Here is a 25,755-nt window from a genome sequence, read left to right on the forward strand (position 1 = left end):
AACTGAAATTCTAGGGCTTTATACAGCAAAAAATACCATTTTGCAAAACTAGGTCATCTACACTACTGGGTGTTTAAAAAAAATGTATCTAAATATTGATATTCACACAACAGAAGAGGGGTTAAAATAAAAACTTATCATAATGTGATAGGTGGATCTGAAAAGGGATGCCCTACACAGTAACTGTTTTAAATTAAGGATCTAACTGAAGCTGCTAAGAAAACAAATACCAGATTCAAAGTAGAATCTGGATAGTAACTCTCCCTTCCTCTTTTTATTTTTTTATATATATATATATATATATATATATATATATAAAAACTTTGAAAAGAATTCATATCAGCACTAGTTCTAGTACCAATATGCAATACAAGTAGCAAGGTATGTATTTCTGCCACTTGTAACCAACATAAAGTGAAAAAAAACAAACCAAAATGATTCTAAACATATCCGTGTAATCCCAAAATATATTAAAACCACACAGAATCCTGTCCTTAAAGAAGGGTTACCTAAAGCTCTACCAAAACTGAAATACTGGAGTGATATGATAGAGGGGAGCATGAAAGAATGGAATTCTAGGGATCAGGGTGAAGCATGCCCAACATGTGCTTGTACAGTCATCACACCACTAAAGCATGGACTAGGAAGGATTGCTTCTCCACTGATAACAGAGGAAAGAACCTGTTGCCCGACTCCTACCTTTCATCCTTCTGCTCCCTCCCCTCACCCTCCCTGATTACACACAGCTTCAGGAGCTCTAGTTTTTGAATACAACTTCTCAAAAGAACAAAAACAACAACAAAAAAAGTTTCACTTTAAAAAAAAAAGTCTCTGGGAACTTTTGCAAGGGCCAACGGCTCTGTGCTGGATTAGAGAGACTGAACAAAGTACTGTTTATTGTTCAGAACATCAGGGTTTAGACCATCAAGTGTCCACAAAGTCTATTCAACAGAATCCAATGAAAGTGAGAGGCCTACGCTGCCTCCCACCTGCTGGGACTGTTGGGGCAGCAACCAGTCCATTAGAAATCACGACCAACTGGAATTTGAGTTTGCGCTTATTTATCATTAGCTCATTATTATAAATTGTAGATTGCCTTTCTGGGGTGGGGGAAAGAGGAGAAGCAAACATGAATTCAACCTGCTAAATGCATCTGCTATCACTAGGTTCATATTCCACTTTTCTTACAAGGAAGTGCATCCTTGTTTGCCAGTGAACACTCTATGCTTGGTGACTAGCTAGCTCGTAAAGTAAAGAAACCAAAGGCAGATAGTCCTTTCAGTCCTCCTTTGTGCTGGTGACCACAAACACACCCCCAAACACCTAAATACACAAAGCCAAAAAATAAGAATTTCTCCCCCTTCCTGACAGCCTTCACCATCAGCCAATCACAAGAATTTGATAGCCAGATGAGCTCGAGTCTGTTTCCACTCTCTTGGTACCATTTTCTCATAGCAAGGACAGCAGCACTCAATGGGATGAGGAGCAGTCTTCTTGCTTCCTACAAAGCTTGGGCAAATCCAGCTGGGTTTAAAGCAGATTCCACTGTATTGTGGTATTAAAAAAGAATGGCAGAAACAGGTAAGTCTTCCTCTTGGGCGTTCCACTGCATTATTTCCATGTTGCAGATTGAGGGATGGATCGTGGGGGAATCATATCCAGGAGATATTCACGTTGACGGTCTACTGCTGAAGAAGTCTTGTGCACAGCTAAACTAGGGTTTACAAAAGCTAGAGCCCCACCTGACAAAATAGAAAAAGAGAACGAAGCGAGTGTCACAGTATGCTTAGACTGAGACAAGAACAGTGGAAAATTTACAGCTCAGTAAATAGCACCCAGATACTATGGGGATGGATGCTCTCAAAATATGAACACACACTACCATCACCCAGAACAGGTCAGTCTTTCAAAAGGAAAAGTCTCCACAACCATCTGCACAAATGGTAGCAAAACTTTCCAGATTGTTTAAAAGTCTTGTCATTAAGCTATCTGAGTTGACCAAAAAATCAAATATTATTTCAACTCTAAATTAAATGGTATAAAAAGATTTCAATACTGGGCAGAAAAAACAAAGCCAGCAGAGAGCTAGCTGCTGCAGCATCTCCTCTTTCCTAGGGATTCCAAATATTGCTTAAAGGAAGAGGAGACCAGAAGACATAACAGAAGTGAGGTCTCAGACCCTTTAACCTAAAAGGTTAAAATGCTAGTTTAACAGTTAAATATTCTGTGAAGCACATTGACAAGTATGTGTTGTAGCCTTTCCAACAGCAAAAAAGATTTATTATTTCCCACTTTCAGTAGAGGCAGATGATGTTTATTTCGAAATTTTTGTTGATATTAACAGTACAGTATTAGCTGCACACCCAGGACCGGACCTGTTCATTGCCCTGCACCTTGTAAAATCATTTACACCTTAGGGTAAAACACAACCATTCTCCTAGAGTAGAACTTTACAGCCACTTTGGACTGATGTAAACAACTGTACCAAGCGTGAGGCAGTGGAGCAACAGGCCACTGCCCTTTATGCAGGGAGGTGCCAAAGAGTAACAAAGAATTAAGGTTGTTGGCCAACAAAATGCAACTAGCAACTACAAAGAAAAGAACACAAAGAAAAAGTCTACCTGTAGTGATGGGGGTCTTCTTCCAGGTAGTAGCATTGCTCTTGCTGACAGGTCTCTCAGCATGCTTACCTGGCCTACTACCAAGTGCTGCTGCAGCTGATGCATTCTGCAACTTAGGTGACTGACTAAATGCATGCAAGACTCCTCGGGTGGTTCCTGGGGGACCTCGAGACAGCTGGCTAGTCTAGTGCAAGAGAAGAATTAATTAGAAAGGCACAGGAATGCAAATTTGTGTCTTGCAAAATGTTCAGTACAACAGCTATGACATTCTTCTTTTCCTTCTCCTACCACACCTAGTACTGGCCACAAACTTTTTATCTCTAAATCAAAATAAAAGCTAGCTTTTCTAGGTGTCAAAAACAGCTTATTTTTACCTTTTAAAAGTGAAATGCACATAAAAGTGAGGCAGTTGTACTTAGCAGAAACAGCAAAGAAGGTAAGTACTGTGTAAACTTCCTCTCTCAGAAGCACCACCAGACAGCAAGTCTGACCTACATTATCCATCCCTTGCTATTCCAGTTCTGGACTTCCTTGGCAGTGTTCCAATTCCATGGTGGTTTTGTGAGGTGTACAAGTGGGGATTGTGATTAGAAGACAACCAAGTGACTCAGTTTCATTTATGATCCGAGTTGCTATTTGAACCCAAGTCTCTGGCATGGACACGGGTTACACAACAACAGAGATCTTACATCTCACAGCATCAGGAGTTCCTTTCGCACTTCTCTATACTATATTTCTAAGTGTTTCCTATCAAAATTTGTGATTATCTAAATTCGGGAAATTTTTACGAGTAACTACACTGATGTAAAAAGAAAAGGAGTACTTGTGGCATCTTAGAGACCAACAAATTTATTTGAGCATAAGCTTTTGTGAGCTACAGCTCACTTCATCAGATGCATTTGGTGGAAAATACAGAGGGGCAATCTCCCCTCTGTATTTTCCACCAAATGCATCAGATGAAGTGAGCTGTAGCTCACGAAAGCTTATGCTCAAATAAATTTGTTGGTCTCTAAGGTGCCACAAGTACTCCTTTTCTTTTTGCGAATACAGACTAACACGGCTGCTACTCTGTACACTGATGTACTTGCACTGAAGCAGAATTTCCTCGATCTAGACAAACCCAAAATTAAAGACATTCTTATATGCTACATACTGTGCAAGAACACAAAGAACGGCCATACTAGATAAGACCAATGGTACATCTAGCTCAGTATCCTGTATTCCAACTGGTCAGTGCCAGATGCTTCAGTGGAAATGAACAGAACACGTCAATCATCAAGTGATCCATCCCATCATCCAGTCCCAGTTTCTGGCACTCTGGAGCTTAGGGTCACCCAGAGCATGGGGTTGTGTCCCTGACCATCTTGGCTAATAGCCACTGATGGACCTATCCTCCATGAACTTATCCAATTATTTTTTGGGCTCTACTGTGTCACACAGAGCAGAGTTATTCTGCTCCTCTTGCCACCTCCCCTTCCAAAATAACACCCTGAGAACAACAAATGGTCTCATTTTACCAGTGATATTGATTTTAAGTAGAAATTACATAATCAGGCCATAATTGAGCTAGTCAACAGTTTATTATTTTGTACAAGTTCTTGCCTGTAATAGTTTTGCTGCTCTTTTATTCTTTCATTAATTGCTAGTATTACAAATCTACACAGGGTTACTGGAATGTATCTGATCTATACCAAGTTATAGGATGTCAGAGAATTTGGTTGTGGTTTTAAAAGAATGCTGTCCCAAATGTGCTCCTTAGCGTGGGAGTCTGGAGTATACGTGGGAGTAGTTCAGCTGAAACAAGGTGAGAAGAGCAGTCTTTGCAATTGAAATATTTTAACTAAAATTAGAATTTTTAAAGTGTCCCGTTGATACCCAACCTCCTGCCTAAACAACCAGGAGTTCTTTAACATTTCAGTCAATATCTAAAAATGGAGCTCTTCCAAGCATTACAGAAATGGCTCTATGACCTCTGTCACTGGGCCCTCCCACTGGTGTTACAGCCAAGGACGCATGCTATTTGGTGGCTACTAGAAGGTGGCTTTAACACACCAGTGTTGATAAAAACCTTCTCTCCTTCCCTGGAGTCTTGGGGGCACCCTTCCCCTTTGAATTTGCAGGTTCATGCCCTTATTTCTTAATGAGAGCTGGATGTGACTCTTCAGATTCATCAGGGTTCCTCCTCAATCTGCCAGAGAAGGTTTTTGAAACAGTGCAAGTGTCTCTCCAGGATGCCTCTGCAGAAGTAAGTGTTTGTTCTCTGCTACTTTAGGAGCAGAGCTCACATCTTAACCTTAGGATTCCCTTACCATAGCACACTGGATTAACAACAGGGCAGTCAAAAAAACTTAATTCAAAATATGCTTCAGAGGTTATACAACAAGCTCTTGTATCAACGTTCACACCTGTGTGTGGTGCAAAACAGGTGCATGGTCTTTTAAAATGTATGGCAGGAGCACAATGGGCATGTACAGCAGAGGAAGCCTTTCTTGATCATCTGCAATGGCTAATTTAGTACTGAAGGATTCCTACCTGCTTGAGTGAGTGGTGCTGGACTACAGGTTCTGACTTGGTCTGTACAGGAGAAGCAGTCTGTTGCAGTATCCGCTGCTCAATCTCCTGCTCTTGCTGCAATGCTTTCACAAAGGCAGCCTTCAGTCGATTAGTGTGCTCAGCCTTGAGGGCCTTTTTCTGATTCGATGTCATACAGGTTTCACACATAATGGTTCCATTCTTCTCTTCCCTCCAGCGGCAAGTGAAGTCAGTCTTACATTGAGCACACATATAGGGCTCCTGAGATGAGGCTGTGACTGAAACTTTACCTGTGGAATGCAACCAGTTTAGCTCACCACTGCAGGTTCTAAAAATAGCTATGCTTTTGTTCACAAGCTCCCATCACTCCAAGTGGGTGTCCGTTTATGTTCCTATTTTATCCTTTTTATCCTCTCACACAGCTTCATTTACTACTCTTAGTAACAACTTTAACCAATTTTTATCTACGCATCAAGCAAGTCTGAATCTTGGCAACAAGCAGTTACTTACCAAAGCAGACTACCTAAAGAATACACAGTGGAGCCATATACCATCCCAGAGCCATGGGAGTTAAATAAAGCCCTCTCCTCACAAAAACTAGATCAGAGGATTTTGCAAGAAAATACTTGCGTGTAATTCTTCCCTTACCCTTGTATTCAGACCCCTAAAAAGTATCATTATTGACTAGCAACTATGGCATTACGCTTCTGGTTTCTAAATCCTTATCTGTGAAGTAAATTTTCCTTACTTTGTCCCCTCCCTCCTTTCCTACTGCTCAAATGAAAGCTAAAAATTACTATTTTAAACTGCCCCAAAGTATACTAGACACTTGAAAAGCAATATAGTCCTTGTGGCAAGGAAACTAACATCTAATTTTTTGACATGACAAAATAAGTATGATCATTAAAAAAATAAAGATGAGAGAAAGGGTTAAGGAAGGATAAGAACTACATTTATAAAGTCACATGGCTATTTTGCACATCTGGACAGTTTTGTTTGGTTGGCAATACATCTTTCATCTCTTTTTTAAACTGAGGGACACTTCAATCTTCATTCCAGACCCTGTCCACCAAGATTTTTTTTTTTTTTTTTTAAAAGTCTAATTACCAAAATGTGTATATAAATGGTCCTACTCTCCCCATTATTGTCATCCTTTGTTGCAGCAGGTCTAACCTATTTTAAACAGGGACCTCTCAAGTCTATGGCATGAAAACCATCTATTTAAGGTTATTTACAATTTTTCTCAATATCCAAACTGACTAAACCACATATAAAAAACATTTGACAATAACCTCACAGGAGCTTCATGAAAGATTATGCATGGATTAAAAATGGTCATTTTTTTCCCCAAGAAACCAATGAACAGGTACTAGAGACACACATAGATTCTTGAAGCCCATATAGTACAACCTCAATTTTCTGAAGGGTTTCAGATATCTGAAGTCTTCATTAAAAAAAAACAACAACAACAGGGTTTAGATGGGAAGTATTGCTGTCAAATGGGCATGACCAATATTTAGTTAACCTGAAGTTAACTAAATGGGGTTATACTGTATGCAGAAGTTAACTATGACAACCTGTATAAAGTCTCATAATACAAAGTAAATGCCTTTTAAAGAATATTCTCCCTTCCTCATTCTTTAAAAACACTTGTATAAGCAAAACCTCTTTAAACATTTGTTTTCTGCATGTCTTTTCCCATCTCTTTTGGTTACCAATGTGTGTGTCTACGTAAGAACTTCCTTATGTCTCATCACCCTGTCTTATGAAAGAGACTCAAGGAGCTTCGCTTGTTTAGCCTAAGCGAAAGAAGGCTGAGGGGAGATATGATTGCTCTCTATAAATATACCAGAGGGATAAATACCAGGGAGGGAGAGAAATTATTTAAGCTCAGTACCAATGTGGACATAAGAACAAACAGATATAAACTGGCCATCAGGAAGTTTAGACTTGAAATTAGACAAAGGTTTCTAACCATCAGAGGAGTGAAGTTCTAGAACAGCCTTCCAAGGGAAGCAGTGGGGACAAGAGACTTATCTGGCTTCAAGATTAAGCTCGATAAGTTTATGGAGGAGATGGTATGATGAGAACATGATTTTGGCAATTAATTGATCTTTGACTATTAGTGGTAAATAGGCCCAATGGCCTGTGATGGGATGTTAGATGGGGTGGGATCTGAGTTACTACAGAGAATTCTTTCTTGGGTATCTGGCTGGTGAGTCTTGCCCATATGCTCAGGGTTCAGCTGATTGCCATATTTGGGGTCGGGAAGGAATTTTCCTCCAGGGTAGATTGGCAGAGGCCCTGGGGGTTTTTTCCCTTCCCCTGCAGCGTGGGGCACAGGTCACTTGTTGGAGGATTCTCTGCACCTTCAAGTCTTTAAACTATGATTTGAGGACTTCAATAGCTCAGACATAGGTGAGAGGTTTATTGCAGGAGTGGGTGGGTGAGATTCTGTGGCCTGTGTTGTGCAGGAGTCAGACTAGATGATCATAATGGTCCCTTCTGATCTTAAAGTCTAGAGTCTATCCTGCCCAAGTCCCCACAAGCTAGCATTAACAGCAAAAGAATGGTTTCCAGGAGGAAGATGGATTGTGACATCAGTGAATGGATCAGGTAAGAGACACAAGATTATTAGTAAGGATGAAAGCTATTTATACCCAAATACTGGATTTAAACAAGTATATTTTTAAACTTTACTGAAGTGTGGCAATGGATCTTTAGGGAAAAGAACCTTACAGAAGCTGAGCCCACCTAGCCACATACTAATAACCCACTTGTGACTAGCATGACTAACCTGCTAGGAGGAGAGAATAGTAAGAGGGTCACAATTCTCAAGGAAAGCTGGCTGTATTTTGGGGGTGGATTTGATGGCTCTGGATTAGACACAAAGCAGCCAATTGAAATCAGATCAATGTGAAGGGAGTCACTTTTAAGCACAGTTCTAGTAGTCACAAGTATTCAAATCATCATAAACTGCAGTCTTATTGGCAGACTCCGAGGCCAAAGACCGAACAGCCAATGGAAACCACTTTCTTATTGTGTTTTAAGAGATGGTTGCCTCCAGGTCAAATTTATAACAAACTAGTGAGGCAGCATGGTGTGTGGTGATCACTCTACCACCGACTGGAGCAGTGAGTTTGTTCTTGGGGTGGTTTTTACTTTACTATGCAGGCACTGCCTAAAAGCCTCAGAGTCAATGACCCAATGTGAAATTGAATAGGTAGTTGAATTAAAAAAAACCTTCCAAAGGAACAGGAGGCAGATCTATGGGTCTTCAAGGTTATAACTTCAGAGGTTACCGGTGTAGAAATCTTTGTTGTCTAGCCAAGTCTTAACTAGAGTCCTCATACTTAAAGCTCCATTGCAAAACAAAATGATCAGATCTAGGTCACTTTGAACGTGGAGGTCAACTTCCTTCATCTCCAGCAAGCAAATTAAAGCTTTTTCAATTACACAAATTCAGTTAGTTTGGAAATGCAAATACTCTTTGCTTTTAGGAACAAGTTTGGATAGAAACCTGCTCAGATTTCCAGGTAATGTCCAGGTAATATTATTCTGAAACTGGTCCTCTACCCAACAAGATTCTCTGAGGAAAGAGAATTCAATTCAATTCAATTCAAAGAGAATTGAAGATAAGGGCAAGGGAGCTTTCTAGAGCAGGGGTTCTCAAACTTCATTGTACCATGACCCCCTTCTGACAACAAAAATTACTACACGACCCCAGGAGGGGCTGGGGGGAGAGAACAAAAGCCTGAGCTCACCCAAGCCACACCACTGCCTAAGGGCTTCAGCCCCAGGCAGGAAGCCTGTAACCTGAGCCCCAGGGTCCAAGGCTGAACCGCTTGGGCTTCGCCTTTGGCCACAGGTGGTGGGGCTCAGGCTTCGGCTTCCACCCGAGGCCCCAGCAAGTCTAAGCCAGCCCTGGCGACCCCATTAAAACGTTGTCGCGACCCACTTTGGGGTCCCGATCCACAGTTTGAGAACTGCTGTTCTAGAGAAAAAAAGCCACAGAGATTTGAAAGCCACAGAGATTACTGAAACCAGTATTACATTTTTGTTCTCAGTTTACCTAACTACTGTGGGAGAACCCAAAATATTTCTTCTGAGACAGCCATGATTAAAAGACATTGCTACTCAAACTCTTCTTAGGAGATAAGGAAGGGCCAACACCTCCTCTTTTGCCTGAGGCTAAGGAAGCACCCTCCACCACATAAACCAAGAATTTTAAGAAATAAATTGAGTACTTCTGCTGCACTTTGCATTTAAAACTGCTGTGCAAAAACCACCACCTATTTGAGGAAGGTATGTATTATTTCCATTTTTAAGATGAAGAAATTAAGGAAGAGATTAAGCAATTTGGAGAAATCCACATAGTATCAGTGACCGAACTAAGGCTAAGTTGCATGCTCTCAACACTAACTCAGGCTGCTTCTAAAACAGGCAAGGGTGGTGAGAGAAGTCACAGTACTTGAAATTAATGCACTTGTATTAATGAGTCTAGTATATTTTAAAGCCCTCAATAAACAAGCCTCAAGTATCTGGTACTATCTTACCTTGAGTTTCTAGCAAGTTCTGCACTACTTCCTCCAAACCAACCAGGTAAATAAATTCGTTGTTGGCTGCACTTGGCAGGAAATTCATCTCTGGTGCAGGTGGTTTAGGAGGTGGGATCTCCAGTAGCGTCTTCTCCAGCTGCTTGCGCAGTGCAAGTTTGGCAGCAGCTTGCCGACTGGCTGGGGACTCATTGGAGTTCACTATAGAAGCAACACTTGTAGTAGTAGCATTAGCCTGAGCTGATGTCACTGTTGTACCTTTTATTGAAGTAGGTGAGGCCTTAAAGAAAATACAAGCATGGTTACTGATCAGAATACAACTGCCTTGATAGTTTAATCCTTATAGCCCATTCTAATCTTGTCCTCTTTGAGATAACCAACAAAGAGCCAACTAGTATCAATTGTGATAGTAGACCAGCGTCCACATCACAAAAACTATTTGGAACTGGACTAAGCCATCTCTCACCAAAAAATTAATTTCATATAGCCCACAGAATAGACATCAGGGTATATGACTTGTGCCCTCGATATAAATGGGTCACCTAGAAGCGCAATACTAGGCATTCCATTACCAGGCATCTAGTCCTTCTAGCTAATACTTTTTCAGAATTCTTAACTTTTGCTCATTCACCATTTTTTGCAGTGCATTCTTAGAAGCATGAAAAGGCCATTTACAGTACTTCCCCTTAATATTTTGTCTTTTTTGATATGACAAATGCTGACTTTTCCCTGCATAGATTATGAATCATAAGCCAACAGTTTGCTTTCGTCTCCTTCACTGGTTCACTAACAGAAATGCACTGCGCATTTTGGGTTCTGCTTAAATAGTGGTTATTGTATTTATGTGAGAAAATGCTTCCTTAGAAGAGAGAAGGGGGTAGAAGGAAGGAGAGAAGAGAAACTAAAACTGATTCTGGGGAACATTTCCAACTAAACATGCCCAGTATAGAAGCTGAGGCCCAAAAATTTGTCCACAACATTTATGTTCCTTCCAAGTCTTGTTGTGTCATACCCCAGGACGTTACATATTTCCTCTCTGTCTTCTCAGAGACCATACAAAAAAGTCAATTAAGATTTCCAATGTCAAAAGTTAAATGCATTTTAAAATTAACTAACTTAAATGAACAGATTTTTATTGGGTTTGAACAAATTCATATGGACTGTTCTTTTCCCTCGTATGTGCATATATTATCTAGAGCTTTTGCAAAACTTTAAATAAAGAAAGAACTGCCTGCAAGCAAAGAACAAAGAGCGGAGCAGTAACAATAATAACCAGTTACATCAGTTAGGAGAGAAGACTGCAAACAGAGTAATGAGATGTAGCAATTGGACAAATCAGTAATTGTATTTAGTCTCAAAAGAACAGAAGTGAATAGTGTTCTGTATCTTTCGGATCTCACCTGTGGTATATTGACAAGCAGGCTGGTATTGGGAACATTGGCAATGCGGATTAAACCCTGTTGTATAATTCTCTGTCCCTGAATCTGTACACTGGGGACGGATGCCCGTGGTGCCAGAAGCAGTGGAGGTGGCCCCGTGCTGGAGTGCTGTCGGATATTGTGGATTTGCTGGGGAGAAACAGAGATGGGCTGATGCAATGGTTCCATGAAGGATGGGATGGAGAGTGTTAGAGAAAGTGGAAAAAACAGTGGGTAGGAGGTGAGGTAGGATGAAATGATGTGATGGAAATGATGCAAGTCAGGGAACAAAAACAAAAAAAAAAAAAACCCACACAACATCATCATTGTCAAAATCCGCAGCTTCATTTTGACTGTAAATGCATTCCCAGAGAAGCATCGTAGAATGCAACATTAGAAAAGATGCTTAAACTTCAAACCATTGTGTTTATCAAGGCCAAAATGGTTAGATTTTTAGCTTAAGTTTTGAAGTCAACAGTTCCTTTCAAAAATGTGTAGCTCCTAATAGTCTGTTTAAATTTTAAGATTATTAGTGCGGCTATTCTACTTTAGAGTGAACAAGTTTTTTGCATATTAATCAGGACTGAAAGGAAACTAAATCCCAGGTGCCATACCTTCTTTCTTAACATTAGCCATTCAGCAGGCACAGATGGTTTATTTATTTTTTAAAAAAAGTAGCCCCATGACTGCAAAATAAATCTCCACTGAGCAAGAAAAATTTCCCTGCATCACACAGTGATCACAGTAAATTCAATAAGATCCATTGGAGGTAACTCTCTGCGCTCCCCACCTTGCTCCTTTGGTGCAACCACTACTTTCCCCTCATAGAAGACAAATGGACTTAAGAACAAGACACCTTCACAGCATTTTCAGTTCTCCAGTTTGCTACCTCATTCTAGCAGCCCATCAGTCAATTTGACAATGAAGGCATTGAGAGAGATTAAAACATACATCAGAGGTGAAATTGATAAAACAGGAAAAGTAAGTAGAAAAATGTTTTAAGAACCAAAAACACAGTAGGATTAAGTCTTCTACATTGTTCTGCTGCTAAAGATGGCCCAATGGTAGTACTCTGCATCACCATACGAGACCTGGATTAGTCCTCAGCATAAGTCTTTTAGGAGTGACAGTGCATTTAGTCAGCACATATCGGAAGGACCTTGCATCGCTCAACAGTAATGCATCCAGTCTATTAAGGAGAGGGTCTTACGAGAACCTTATCCCACCCTCTTGGGTAAGGAGAATGGTGATCATGACTCAGAGCCTTGAAGTTGGAATATAAAAGTGGAGAGAATTTGTGAGACAATCCCCTAAGCCCTGAGGGGAATGGAAAGAAAGAACATACCTCATGCGGTGAGGAAGACCTTCCACCACACCAACTCTTACCTGTGCTCCTCTGACAAGAGGTGGCATTACTATCTGTGTATTCTGCTGAGATCCCAGTTTTGAAGATGCTTGTTGCCCTCCACGGACCAATGGAGGGGGAATAACAGTGCCCGGTATACGTGAAGAAGAGGTCTACAAAACAGAGGAGCATTTACTTTTAAATTTATTTTTAGAAAACAGAACATGCTTATCTACATAGATGTTTATATTTAGTTTCTCACAGTGGTATTTGACTATATGCCTATGTCATTTGCAAACACTGTACTGCCACGCCTTCCTTGTGAATACCCAAAAAGAGATTTTTCTTTTCTTCTTACTTCCTCCCTCTCCTCTTTACTTGCCTTAATTTGTCTATCTTCTGAGCTGTTCTTGGTATTGGTATTGAGGGAATGCTATAGGCGAGTCTCAGACCTTACACTGAACGTAAAGGCACAGAGGTTCATTATTCAAAACTGCTTCAGTGAGAAAAACAAAGATTTCAATTATAATAGGGTATCCATTCTAGGGTGGATAACTTTTTACTACATGAAATACAGCTTTATACATCTGGGTATCTGTTCACTTAGAGAAGCCAAAAATTGGCCACTGTTCATGAGTTAAGGTTCTCACAAATGCACTGGAGCTTCCCCATCACTATTTATAGTAAGTAATAAAACTTCATACTTTGAAGAGCATAGGGGACGCTAACGTTTACTTTATATTGTGCTTTTCATTCAAGAATTTAAGAAATGCTTTACAAACAATAAACTTCACAAAATTTGGGAATTATTGCTATTTTACAGTTAGGTAAACAGATACAGAGAGGTAAAGTAACTTGCCCCAAATTTGTACAGCAAGAAAGAGACACAACAGCAACAGAACCCAGGAGTCCTGACTCTAACCACTACACTATATGCCTTCCATGACTGAAAAAATTTCCACTGTCTTTGTTACTTGAAAATTTTATTTGTGGTGCAAGTTCCTCCTAAAATGCTGTCTTTAGTGAGGGCAGCTGTCTCTCTGTGCAATAGAAATAAAGAATCTGTTAACCTTTGAGTTGATCATTTTATTCTAGTGCCCTGAAACTTGCTTATGATGGTAGGATGGTTTCACAGCAAAATTAAGCAGAGTGCTCTTTGGCCAAAGGCTCTTTCAGTACCTCTTATCTTAAATCAGGCCTTAAATCAGTCAGGAAAGTGCATTTGGAATTGGACTAAAAATCAGCCACTGGAAAATATGATTATAGGGGTTTTCTCCCCCACTCCCAGTCTTAAAAGCTTATTGTAACTGGATTCATGGGGTTAGCACTGGTTTAATCAATAAAAAGAATGCCACTTGGAACCAAACTCTTTGTGACAACTAACCAGATTCTAGACATCCAGTCCTATGAAATAAAACTTGCAGGATGCTTTTTGTGCTAGAACTGTTCATTACCTCCTACTGTACAACTTTCCTGGAATGTTTATTGAGATTAGAAGTAGGAGAGATGTCATCAACATATTACTATGTCTCCACCTAGCAATATATGGAGCAACTTTGCTAGATCTATATTGAAAATTATCCCTCCTATTACTATGCACCTTCATTTCCACTGCATGCCCCAAACCTGGCAACATCTGAGGCCCCCATGCTAACCTGAAGGGATGGTTTGCCAGAAGGAACATTCTGTGTTCCCCGCACCAATGGGGGAGGGGTGGCCACAGCACTCCCAGAGGAACCAGGAGGCTGCAAGAGAAAAACCAGAAAGACAGACCCATGACAGGGTATGAGCAGAATTGGAGTAATGAAGGAAAATAAAAATATTTGCCTCCTTATAACGTGTGTGTGTGTGTGTGTGTGTGTGTGTGTGTGTGTGTGTGTGTGTGTGTGTGTGTGTGTGTGTGTGTGTGTGTGTGTGTGTGTGTGTGTGTGTGTGTGTGTGAGAAATATATCTCACACACACACACTAACTGGCATGTTTAAATCCCTAAATTAGTGTTCAAGTATAGATAAGGGATTCATTCATTCTTACTCGTATAGATATAGATATATACTCTCTCACACACACACGCACCTTTCAGAGTAGCAGTCATGTTAGTCTGTTTTCGCAAAAAGAAAAGGAGTACTTGTGGCACCTTAGAGACTAACCAATTTATTAGAGCATAAGCTTTCGTGAGCTACAGCTCACTTCATCGGATGCATTTGGATGAAGTGAGCTGTAGCTCACGAAAGCTTATGCTCTAATAAATTTGTTAGTCTCTAAGGTGCCACAAGTACACACACCTTTGTAATGGCTTTAAAAGTAATTATATAAAAAACAGTTTAGTAATTTACAATACATTTTAAAATGAGCTATTTAATTTTTAAATAGGTCTCAATATACAACCTAATTCAGTCCCCAATGCATGGACAAACTTCATTAATTGTTAAGGACTGTTACCCAAAAACTAATCGGGATATTAAGAAAGCGTTCTAAAAATGTGTTGTTCCATTCTATTTAGTCAATTCAATATCCAAAGTTCACTTCATGAGTGTTCAGTAGCAGATTATGTAGTTCATGTACCCAACACATCTAATTGGTTTCAGTGAACAAAAATGTGAATTTAAAAACAAAGGACTCCAAAAGAAAAATATCACAAGAGTCAGGGAAATAAAACATTTCTCCTTTCCCACCTCCAATGTGAACTGAAATTTAAATATGTACAAAAACTGTTAAGATCCATAAAGTCACACACATTTTAAAGTCAAGTAAAGTTAAACAGGAAATTATTTTCAACTATTCCTCTGCCAAGACTAGAATTCAGAATTTTGAATTTCCCTTGCATGGGTTTATCAGTAACATCTAAAGCAGAGTAAGGGATACAGCACTTTGCTACTGGTTCTGTGTGTTTGTGACTCTTAGATGTTAATACCTTTCAAAAGTATTTTGGGGATATTAATGCTGGAAAATATTCTATTAAGGATTTGGATTATTTGTTTAAGGATTTTAAGTGCACAATATTCACACAGAATGCTTAAACTGTCAACATGTCTTCAAATTAAAAAGCATAAAACTGATTAATGGACAGTTTTACAGTGTTTTATCAGGAAAACTAAAAACAGCAAAAACATGAAGACTAAGAGGACATGATGCACTTTGGAAGAGCCATATATTCAACAGTAAAGTTCTGGTAAACTATTGTATATAATTTTAAGAAGGGATATACTGCAAAGCTCTTACACTACAAATGCATATTCAAAGTCAGTGGAAGGGGTACCACCTTTGAAAAGGTTAATTTAAATAAGTATTCTGAATACAAAGATTCCAAAAGATAACTTCTGTATTTAAAATGGGGAATACCACTGGAACTAGAAGGAACTTTTAAAGTGCATTCTCTGTATATACTACCCATTTTGTAGAGAGGAAGAATAGATTTTAAAAGGTCTTTACTTTTACTGTTGTCGGACTGCCAGACTGGATTGTTTTGAGAAACAAGGAAATTCACTTAATGTTTGGAGAAAATAGCTTTTTCTGTTAAGAGATATTCTGAAGTTTCACAGTACAATTTGATTTGAGAGTTATACAGGGTACCACAAATTATGGCATCAACCATGCTGGCAGTGTTTAGAAACCAAAAACATGAGTAGTTAAAGGTCTGTGGGGAAATCAATACCTTCTGAGTAGTGGTCTCTTTCTGTATTTGACTCTGCCGCAGCTTTTTCAATAAAACAAGTTTTGCTTCTTCTAACCGTAACTCCTCTTTTAGCTGTTTAATCATTCTCTCACGCTCCTCTGGGCTGCTCTTCTGTAAGGCCAGTTAAGATATTTGGGGGTGGGATAGAAAGGAAAAAAAGATGATAAAGTACAAGTAACGACAACCTACAGCAGAATAACTCAATGGGACTAACAGCATTCACCTGGAATCTATGGCCATAAGAAACTAAGTGCTGAGAAAGAGCTCAAAGCAAAAGCAGGCTTTAAAATTCATCCTTTACTAAACTCGGAAAATTAACAACTCATTTTGCTTTAAACAAAAAGTTTCTACTTCTGAAGAGGGAATACTGTGCTATTTTAAAATACTGAATGGGTGGCTAACAAGTTTCCATATATTTCTCTGAAAAAGTATGGGGCCAGGGGAGGAGAGGATGTAAGGAGTAGAAACCCAAAATGGACAGACTGACTTCAGTCCTTAATATAGCCTCAGCCCCAAGAGCTCAAACTGCATGAAGCGGTATATGAAAAAGGTGAAAACATCTGCTGAATCTTACATCCTGTACATCCTCAACTGCAACTCAGAATAATTAGTGCCTGTTTCAATATTTCTAAGTAACATAGCCTATAGTGTATCAAAAAACGTGGACTCACCATGAGTGCCTCTGTGTTGGTCTCTCTTAATGCTATTTTTGTTAAACCATTCATTCTAGGGCTTGAAGGTTCATTGTCTGATAACACTATAATATCAGGTGAGGGGACTCTCTTTTCTCTCTTTAGATCACTGTAAATCAAAAGAAAGCAAGGCCATTTAACCTCTCCCCATAGCAAAGAATGTTACTTTTTTTAAGCTGTTACTGACAGATTAACCCTGAATGCCTCAAGTGCGAAAAAAGTGTTAAGTATCCAATGCAAGACCAGAGTTCACCCTCAGATTCCATTTCCATCCATAAGCATAAGAGGACAATCATGATTACTCAAATAGCCATAATGAGTCAGAACAGGCCTTAATTCAGTGGTTATCAAATTGGGTCACGACCACAAATATGGATCGCACCACCAACAGCAGATGGGGTCACAGTGATCCCTAGCGTGTAGCATATGCCATTTTGCTTTACATGGCATGGCATGGCATGACCTTGCATGCACCATATGTAAGATGTCACAATGTGCAGAGGACGCCCATTTTGTAGAGTTAATTGGTATCTTTCATGCAGCACAACCTCACACATATGCTGGGCAGAGGATGCTATTTTGTTCTTCAAAACTGAATCCTCAATGCAGTCTGGAGTCCCAGCAGGAAATACTTCATTAAAATGGAGTCGTACCAGCAAAAAGTTTGGGAATCCCCTGCCTTAAATCCTTGCTGCCTCTGTTGGACTGCCAAAAGAGATGCCAAACATGGTGGTAATTTGTACAATTGGGATACCCTCCCATTAGGAACTGTGCTGAGTCAGCAAATTCATTTACAAGATGGCAATGACTTTCAGTCACTGGTGACCAACACTGCAACCAAACCAATGACCTAGAGGAGAAAGGGCCTATATCCCAGGACTAATCTGAAACCATCCCATTTGCTCACTGCACTTCTTTGAATGCCAAAAGACTTAAAAACTCTTCAGCCTGTATGAGTATTCAATGACCAACATTTCAGCAGGTAGCTTTCCTTATCCCTCCCCTACAACAAATGTTTCTAGATTATTATCCCCCACCCAAAGTTATAATTTTATTTACCAGAGTCCTACTGAAGCAGGAATAAAGGTGCACTACACATACAATTCACTGCAACACAGAAGGTACAAGAAAAGCATTTGCATTTAAAGATTTTACAGCACAATATTCTATTAACACCACAAGTAGGTGCCCTATTACTTAGCAAGTTAAATGTCACAGCCCATTGCCTAAATGCCCATAAGCATGCCCAATTTATATCCAAATCTATGGAAAGTTTCTCCAGGTGCAGATACGATGTTATGCTTCATTTCATTTCACCTTCGGAGACAATGTCTGGAATTTTGAGTGACAGAAGAGTCAGTTGTTTTGATGTGCTATATTTTATCATTTGCTGGATTCAGAGACCTGAATTACCTTTTAACTAACAGTCATACAAGAACATAGTTGTTTAAAATCACACCAGCCAAAAAGGATCGAGACAGATTACCATGCAGCATAATGCAACAGCAGACTACAGCACCATTCTTTCCACTGCACCGTACAGCTCTCTGATTGGACAAACATTAACAGCCTATAAAACCTTCCTGGCTTGGGATGTCCAGCAGAGGCCATTTGCCAAGTGAATTAAGAACTTGATCTGAAATGAGTCTTTAGTAAAATATAGCTGATCACCTATATTAATCCACTGGTGCTAGGATTAGGGATTTCAGATACCAAGTGTATAGTATTTCACAACAAGGGTGGCAGCAGATTTAATAGATTGTCTTTTACTGAAACACAATAGCATAACCTCCACCCTTGCTGCCAAAAAAAGGGTTACCTTTCTGTAACTGGTGTTCTTTGAGATGCGTTGCTCATGTCCATTCCACATTAGATGTGTGCGCTTGCCACATGCGCCAGTTGCATTTTTTCCCTCAGCAGTATCCGTAGGGGAGCAGCTCTGGTGCCCACATAGCGCAATATAAGGGGCATTGCTGGCTCCCCCAACCCTCAGTTCCTTCTTGCCGGAAACTCTGACAGGGGGGAAGGAGGGCGGGTTGTGGAATGGACATGAGCAACACATCTCAAGGAACTTCAGTTACGGAAAGGTAACTGTCTTTTCTTCTTCGAGTGCTTGCTCATGTGCATTCCACATTAGGCGACTCCCAGCAGTTCCCGTGGGTAGGAGTTCACGGCTGTGCAGATTGCAATACAGCTCTGCCAAACCCATCATCATCTCTGGCCTGCTGAGTGATGGCATAATGAAACGTGAATGTGTGGACTGAGGACCACATCGTGGCTCTACAGATGTCCTGGATCTGGATGTGTGCCTGAAAGGCCACCGAAGACGCCTGTGCTCTAGTCAAATGGGCCCTGGCGATCGGCGGCAGCGGCACATTTGCTAACTTGTAACAGGTCTTTATGCAAGAGGTGATCCGGTTGGAAATCCTCAGTGAAGAAACCGGAAGGCCCTTCAACCTATCCGCTGTAGCGATGAAGGGCTGAGTCGATGTATGGAAAGGCTTGGTATGCTCCAAGTAAAAAGCCAAGACCCTTTGGACGTCTAGCACGTGCAGACGCCTTTCCTCAGCAGTCTTGTGCGGCTTGGGACAGAACACAGGCAGGAGCAAGTCCTGGCTCATGTGGAAGTAAGATACCACCTTCAGCAGGAAGGCTGGGTGGGATGTAGCTGGACCGTGTCCTTATAAAACACTGTGTAAGGCAGTTCCGAGGTCAAGGCTTTAATCTCAGACTACTCTCGCCGACGTCACCACCACCAGGAAAGCGACGTTACAGGACAAGTAGGAAAGGGAGCAGGAGCCCAGTGGCTTGAAAGGCGGGCAAGTGAGCCTGGAGAGGACCAGGTTAAGGTAAAGCCTCTTGAGGCCCCTCAGGAACCTGACAGTCATGTCGTGAGAAAAGACCGTCTGACCTTGGATCAGCTGAACGGTGGCAGGATGTCCCCTGCGATGGGGAGCGGTATCGTTGAGGCGAGGGCGGACAAAAAGGTCCCAAGGTGGGCTTATCCCAAGGTCTGGGCATCGCTGGGGCCAGCATGGGCAGCACCAGGAGAGTCAGGATCTCTTGCGCAGCCTGGAGCATTTCAGGCGTCGACGGCACCTGAAATTGATGAAGGCCCACCTCTGTGTCTGGGCTTCCAGACAAGGAACGGGGTGGGCTTCATCACTCGACATGAGCTTAGGCCCGACTTCCTGACAGGGCAGATGAGCCTCCCGGTGCGGGTCTTAGCTTGCCCCTAGCCCTGTCCTTTCCCTTGTGGGGAGTAGGAGACCATCCCCTACTCGCCTTCTTGGCCAGGGCCGTGGATTGGTGCCAGCTCAACAACGGCGCTGGCGGGGCACTATGCACTGATGCCACAGTGCTCGGTGCAGAGTTGGACCTTTGCCCCGGGACTGGAGTGAGCCAGACTCCCTCAGGAGCACTTTGAGTCTGATCTCATGCTCTTTCTTGGTCCTAGGTTTAAAGGACTTGCAGGTTCAACACTTATCACTTATGTGCCCTTCACCAAGGCACCTGAGACAGCTACTATGCGGATTGCTCATGGGCGTGGGCCGTTTGCAGCGATTGCAGGGCTTAAAGCCTGGGGACTGGGGCATGCCCCCTCCCGCAGCTAACAAAACTAACTACCACTAAGGGCTAACTCACTCTAATACTAACTCTGTTCACTAAATTTTACAAGAATTCTAGTTTGTACGAACGAAGCATAAGCAACGCTAGTAAGAGTGGCGAACATTCCACGCACTGTCACTGGTGGCAAGAAGGAACTGAGGGTGGAAGGAGCCGGCAGCATCCCTTATACTGCGTCATGCGGGCACCACCCCAGAGGGCACCAAAGCCACTCCCCTACGGATACTGCTGAGGGAAAAACTTCCGGCACCAGACAGTGCATGTGGAGAGCACAAACACCTAATGTGGAATGGACATGAGCAAGCACTTGAAGAACTTATATTGTTTATGGGATAAGTATAATGACTTTAGAAGAGTACATCTTAAGAAATTGTGTTGCAAATCCAAACAAAAACTACAAGAATACAATGAAAGCCTTTTCAATAAGTATCCTGTAAATGAAATAACTTTTCAATGCATTATTGCTGACCAGATAATTTGGCAGGTTTACATTTTTGAGACACAAACCAAAACAATTTTTAAAACAGTGAAGCCAAAGGAAGCAAATATACAGGCATCCATTAAAAAAAAAAAATCCTCTTGTGCAGCAAAGTTATGTACTTAACTACCTTTAATCTGAACTTTAGGGTGAAGACTACCTTAATTCGCAACCTGGAAACATGGCAAATTAGCCCCATGTTCTCTAAAATGAGGCAGTTTCTCCCCACCTTAAATTACGGCTTCGGGAGTTAACTGTAGTACCATCTTTTTTGACAAAACAGAAGTTACTTGAAGAATCTAGGTACTTAACAATAGAAACAAAAAAGAAACATTTTATTTAGTGATGTACCAGATGTAAGAGACACCAATACCCTCAAAACAGAGACAGATTAACCTCACAGTTGCAGAGTACCTTTACTGTAGCTATATTTTCATACCACTATTGATAAGCTTATGTACTAATGTAAACTAAACTACACACCCTCAGTAAAGCCAGGCCAGTTCAAACAAACCAGTGTGCTGAAAACTAAAAGCTGGTTGCTACAAAAAAAAAACAAAAAAAAACAAAAACAGCCTTTGGTTTCTCAGCTATAGCCCTATATTCAATGCTGCATTTAATGCAGTTGTCCACCTTGGTAGAAAAGGAGCAGAAAATGAATTTCAGTTTCCTCTAGGGGGCACAGTGAGCCAGTGAACCAATCTTTCAACTCTGAAGGGGTTTAAAAATAACCATCGGGGCACAAGTGAAAGTTTTAAAGCCTGAGTTTTTCTCTGCCTAAGGTAGACGAAATTGGTTGCCTTGACTAAAACAAGACAGGGAGAGAAAAATTAAGAGTGCTTGCCATCAAGACACTCAAGTTAAAAAGGTCTCAGTATACACAAAGTACATCATCTCAAGTAACATCATTTGATTTTTTTTTTTTTAAATATAACCCATCCTGCTAAGAAGTGTGAAGAAAAAAAAAAGTCACCTGAAAATGATTTTTAAAGAATATTTAACTAAGGCAATAATCTCATTACTTAGATAATGTAACCCTTGTATTGATCTGGAAGAGTTGTAGAGTTTTTCATGTAGCTAAACCTAATCCAACATATTTTAAAAGATACAATAAATCTTCTCAAACCCTGTCCCTTTATTATTTTATAGATTATGCTTCTGCAGGGGGTAAAGCTATAAAAAGGTTCTTGCATAAGTACCTCATGTATAACTGGCTTTTACAAGTATACTGCCACAAGGTACCATAGAGACTGTAATTATGGCTGTGAACATAGTGTTGCAGAACTGAAGTTCTCTATCGCCCACCAGAAAAGCCACAAACTATTTGAAGTCATACGACCTTGAAAATTAAACACAATTTTGTAAAATGAAAGTAAATCAGACTACTGACTATCAGTTTCTGTAACTGTGAAAGAAACAACTTAGGTAAACTTCCAAGTAGTAAGCTGGGCCACTGAAAGTTTACTGTGATTGACACCATCAATTTTTGCAAAATCTCCATGTGAGGACCAATAGATGCGATTTAGGAAAACTGAATCCATTTGAACAGAGTTCAGACTTCTACAACACCCAATTCTGATTTGAAAGATATCTTTTTATCCTCTTGGAGAAGAAGGTCGTCTTATCCCCACTAATGCCCTCCACAAGCGGACAAAATATGGCACAAATTTGGGTTTGAAACAATTGTTGTTCGGAAAAATTTTATTGGCAGACTTAAGTCAGCTGACTCTCTCAGAGGCGATTAGCCACATTTAAAACAGAAATACTTGAACCTCATTTGTCAAAAGGAAGTTGAATTCAAGACAACATTGCTAATCAGAGAACAGTGCATTGACAGAAAGCTCATAAGGTCCTGTTTTAACTGTTCAATTCTCAAAGCAACCAGGCACAAGAATAATCAATAGGTATGTGTAGCAAGGGTGATGTCACCCCATCAATTATCACAGCATCATAACAACTAGCAGGGAGCTAACTTCCTGTATTCTAATCAGGCCACCAAAGAGTCATGAGAGAAAGGCATTTCCCTCACTGGACATGTGACCCTTTAACTGTTCCTTCCACCGTGAAAACCATAGCAACAGCCAGTTCTAACCGGCTTGTGACACATAGCCTTCATTTTACGAAGTGAGGTAGGGTTCAGGTGTAGTAAGAAAATGGAGCAGACTTTAAGCTTAAGGGGCTGCCCTTGCACTATAGAAACTTCCTAGATCAGCTGCCCACTTGAGACTATTAATAAAAAGCATCATGTATTGCACAAGAGAAAAACATTCACCCAACTGTACAGGAATGAGTTATGCTCAACTACTCTACTGCTTTTTAAAGTTTAAGAACTTTTACAGTTGATTTGTTGGTTTGCTTCAAAACTCTGAAAGTACACACCATTAGTCCATTAGACTTTTAAAAAGCATTATCTGTTTAGTCATGGAAGCAAGTTTCAAGTAGTCAAATGAAAAAAACCCAAAAAGGTGGCTTTTTTTTTTGGACACAAGAGTTCTTTTCTACTTTTTAGGCCAGGTGAGAATGAGAAAGTAAAGTAGAAATTATTGAGAGACCATGAGTAACACAGAATTATTACAGGTTTCAGAGTAGCAGCTGTGTTAGTCTGTATTCGCAAAAAAAAAAAAAAAAAAAGTACTTGTGGCACCTTAGAGACTAACAAATTTGAGTAGAACAGTTCTTTAATCAGACCCGCTAATACCATAAACTGTTTAGAAAAGGATGAAATTTCTACGGACTACATTTTGCTCTAGAAGAGTCTTCATCATGGTTATTTGGATATCAAAATATCTTTGAAAAATTAAGTGATTTGTTGACAAGATAGATAAGACAGTAAGATAAGCAAGCAATATAGGTTCCAAGCTGAGAGAAGATACTTTAAAGTTCATAGTTAAGAACAGTTTTAACATGATCCATGCAAAAGAGGGCCCCATATTAAAACTAATCACATGGATATCAAAGAAAAATAATCATTCACTGTCTCCATCCCCTTCTACCTAATCAAGAAACATTACCTCCCTGCCCTTTAAAATGTTCCCATAGAATCTATGCAATTTCCTCACCACCAGCATAGGTCACATTACAAAATGGCTAATATTTATACAAAAATGGCACGGTTGAGGCTCACCATACTACATAGTCTATTTCCTACTATTTGTTCAGCTATTACTGGCCTCAAAGTTTCCTCGTTTCTCCTATAAAAGAGCAAGAGAGCAGCTGAGAAAGGATCATTTGCTTGTTAAATTGGTTTCTCCAAGTTTACACACTAGTACTAATTTTTCTGTCAACTGACAGAAACAAAGTACAAGTAATGACAACCTACAGTAGAATAACCTGGTCATTCTTTTAATCTGAAGCGTTGAGGACATTTAAAAAAAAAAAAGGGCTTTTTCCTCTCTACTGTCCTGAATTTAAAGAGACATCCTTTTTCCCAAAAAAACAACAAAAAACCCAAACCCAATCTGCCCAGTAAATCTAATTGACTGGATACCTGGTTTCTCAAATTCTGCTAAACAAGTCCAACTTGTTTATTGTTCTACAGAAAGTTAAACACTTAGGAATCCTTCTACAGTACCAAAAAAAAAAAAATCTACAGTGTTTATTTATGAGTGAGCGATTTAATTCTGATGGTATGAGATCTTGCAGATCTGGTGGAATACCACTTTTCAGTAGTATTTTGCAATAAGTTTTGCTCAGAGAGCAAAAATAAGCTTCTCTTTCATATCATGGTTGGCTTATCTATTCAGACCTCAACAATGTGACCAATTATATCGTGGATCAAAGTCCAAAAGATTGTGAAATGTATGAATCCAAACTAGATCTTCATAGTATAGTCTTCCTCTTAAAAAAAGAGGCTTGCTATACTTTGTGTGCGTCACACACACACACGTATCAACACTTTGCCAGTAACAACGGTTAACACAGAGACAGGGAATCTTTAGTCTCTGAAGTCAGACCCTTTAGCTGAAAGTGCTATAATGCTCCCAGGAGGTTTTATAAAGCCTCTTTAGACCAGCTTCTATGTTCCCATCCATTTTGGTCTCCATGTTAGAAGCCAGGCTCAAGAGGATAGATCTATTTTCATCTGCATAGAAATGAATGTACAGCTATCTAACGGGTTACAGCAACTAAAACATGCTCTTAGGCATAATTCAAAGAATTTGTTAAGCCTTCTTTTTGAACCCCTTTGTTTTGTGTGGACCTCTCTATGTCCAATTGCTTCCAAAATGCTTCTGGGAAAGATTTCCTGTACAATTTTTGAGCTGCTGAAAGGAATGGAGCTTCCAGCTAAGATTTTAAAAAGCAATTTGGGTGTTTTAGACATGTAGCTTCCATTAATGGAAGATGCATCTAAATCATTTAGACTGCTTTGAAAATCTTATCCTCCATTTTTGTTCACTGATAGAAATGCCTATGACAGTACAGTCATCATAATACAAAGTGCCTGTAAAATAAAATTATGATCAGAACACCCCTGTGAGGTAAGGAAGTATTATTTCTATTTTACAGATTGAAGCACACTGATTTACCAAAAAGAAAAGGAGTACTTGTGGCACCTTACCAATTTCCCCTAAGTTCATATAAGGTCTGTGTTCTCTTTCCAGCTCTGGCACAGACCACACAAGTCACAGCTCAGTATCCAAGGCTGGAGGTCACCATTCCTCTAACTTACATCCATCCATCTGAACATTTTAAAGTTAGACATACTTGTTTTACAAGAAAGATAGATCAATCTGAAGTATCCTAGAGCCTCCTCGCTCCTCCAGCAGAATTTTGGTAGACAACTGCTCTTTAGACAGGTTTCAGAGTAGCAGCC

At 40.2% G+C, this 25,755-nt stretch overlaps 1 protein-coding gene across 23 annotated transcripts in view; it reads right to left on the minus strand.

The window, feature by feature from the left end:
- Positions 1–298: 298 nt before the first annotated feature.
- GATAD2A (GATA zinc finger domain containing 2A) overlaps positions 299–25,755 on the minus strand; it is a 108,083-nt gene continuing 82,626 nt past the window's right edge. For 11 of the 23 annotated variants that reach the window (XM_043502707.1, XM_043502705.1, XM_043502697.1 and 8 more), the window contains 9 exons: positions 16,817–16,946; positions 16,125–16,265; positions 14,128–14,217; positions 12,514–12,645; positions 11,110–11,298; positions 9,710–9,989; positions 5,154–5,443; positions 2,622–2,805; positions 299–1,742 (listed from right to left, as the gene is read on the minus strand). In XM_043502707.1, coding sequence (XP_043358642.1) covers positions 1,612–1,742; positions 2,622–2,805; positions 5,154–5,443; positions 9,710–9,989; positions 11,110–11,298; positions 12,514–12,645; positions 14,128–14,217; positions 16,125–16,265; positions 16,817–16,946 — 1,567 coding nt within the window. In that variant the 3' untranslated portion in view covers positions 299–1,611. The remainder of the gene's footprint in view (positions 1,743–2,621; positions 2,806–5,153; positions 5,444–9,709; positions 9,990–11,109; positions 11,299–12,513; positions 12,646–14,127; positions 14,218–16,124; positions 16,266–16,816; positions 16,947–25,755) is intronic. The other 12 variants (XM_043502702.1, XM_043502701.1, XM_043502700.1 and 9 more) reach the window with 8 other exon arrangements.

The sequence above is a fragment of the Dermochelys coriacea genome, chromosome 25, assembly GCF_009764565.3.
Source record: "Dermochelys coriacea isolate rDerCor1 chromosome 25, rDerCor1.pri.v4, whole genome shotgun sequence".
NCBI lineage: Eukaryota > Metazoa > Chordata > Testudines > Dermochelyidae > Dermochelys > Dermochelys coriacea.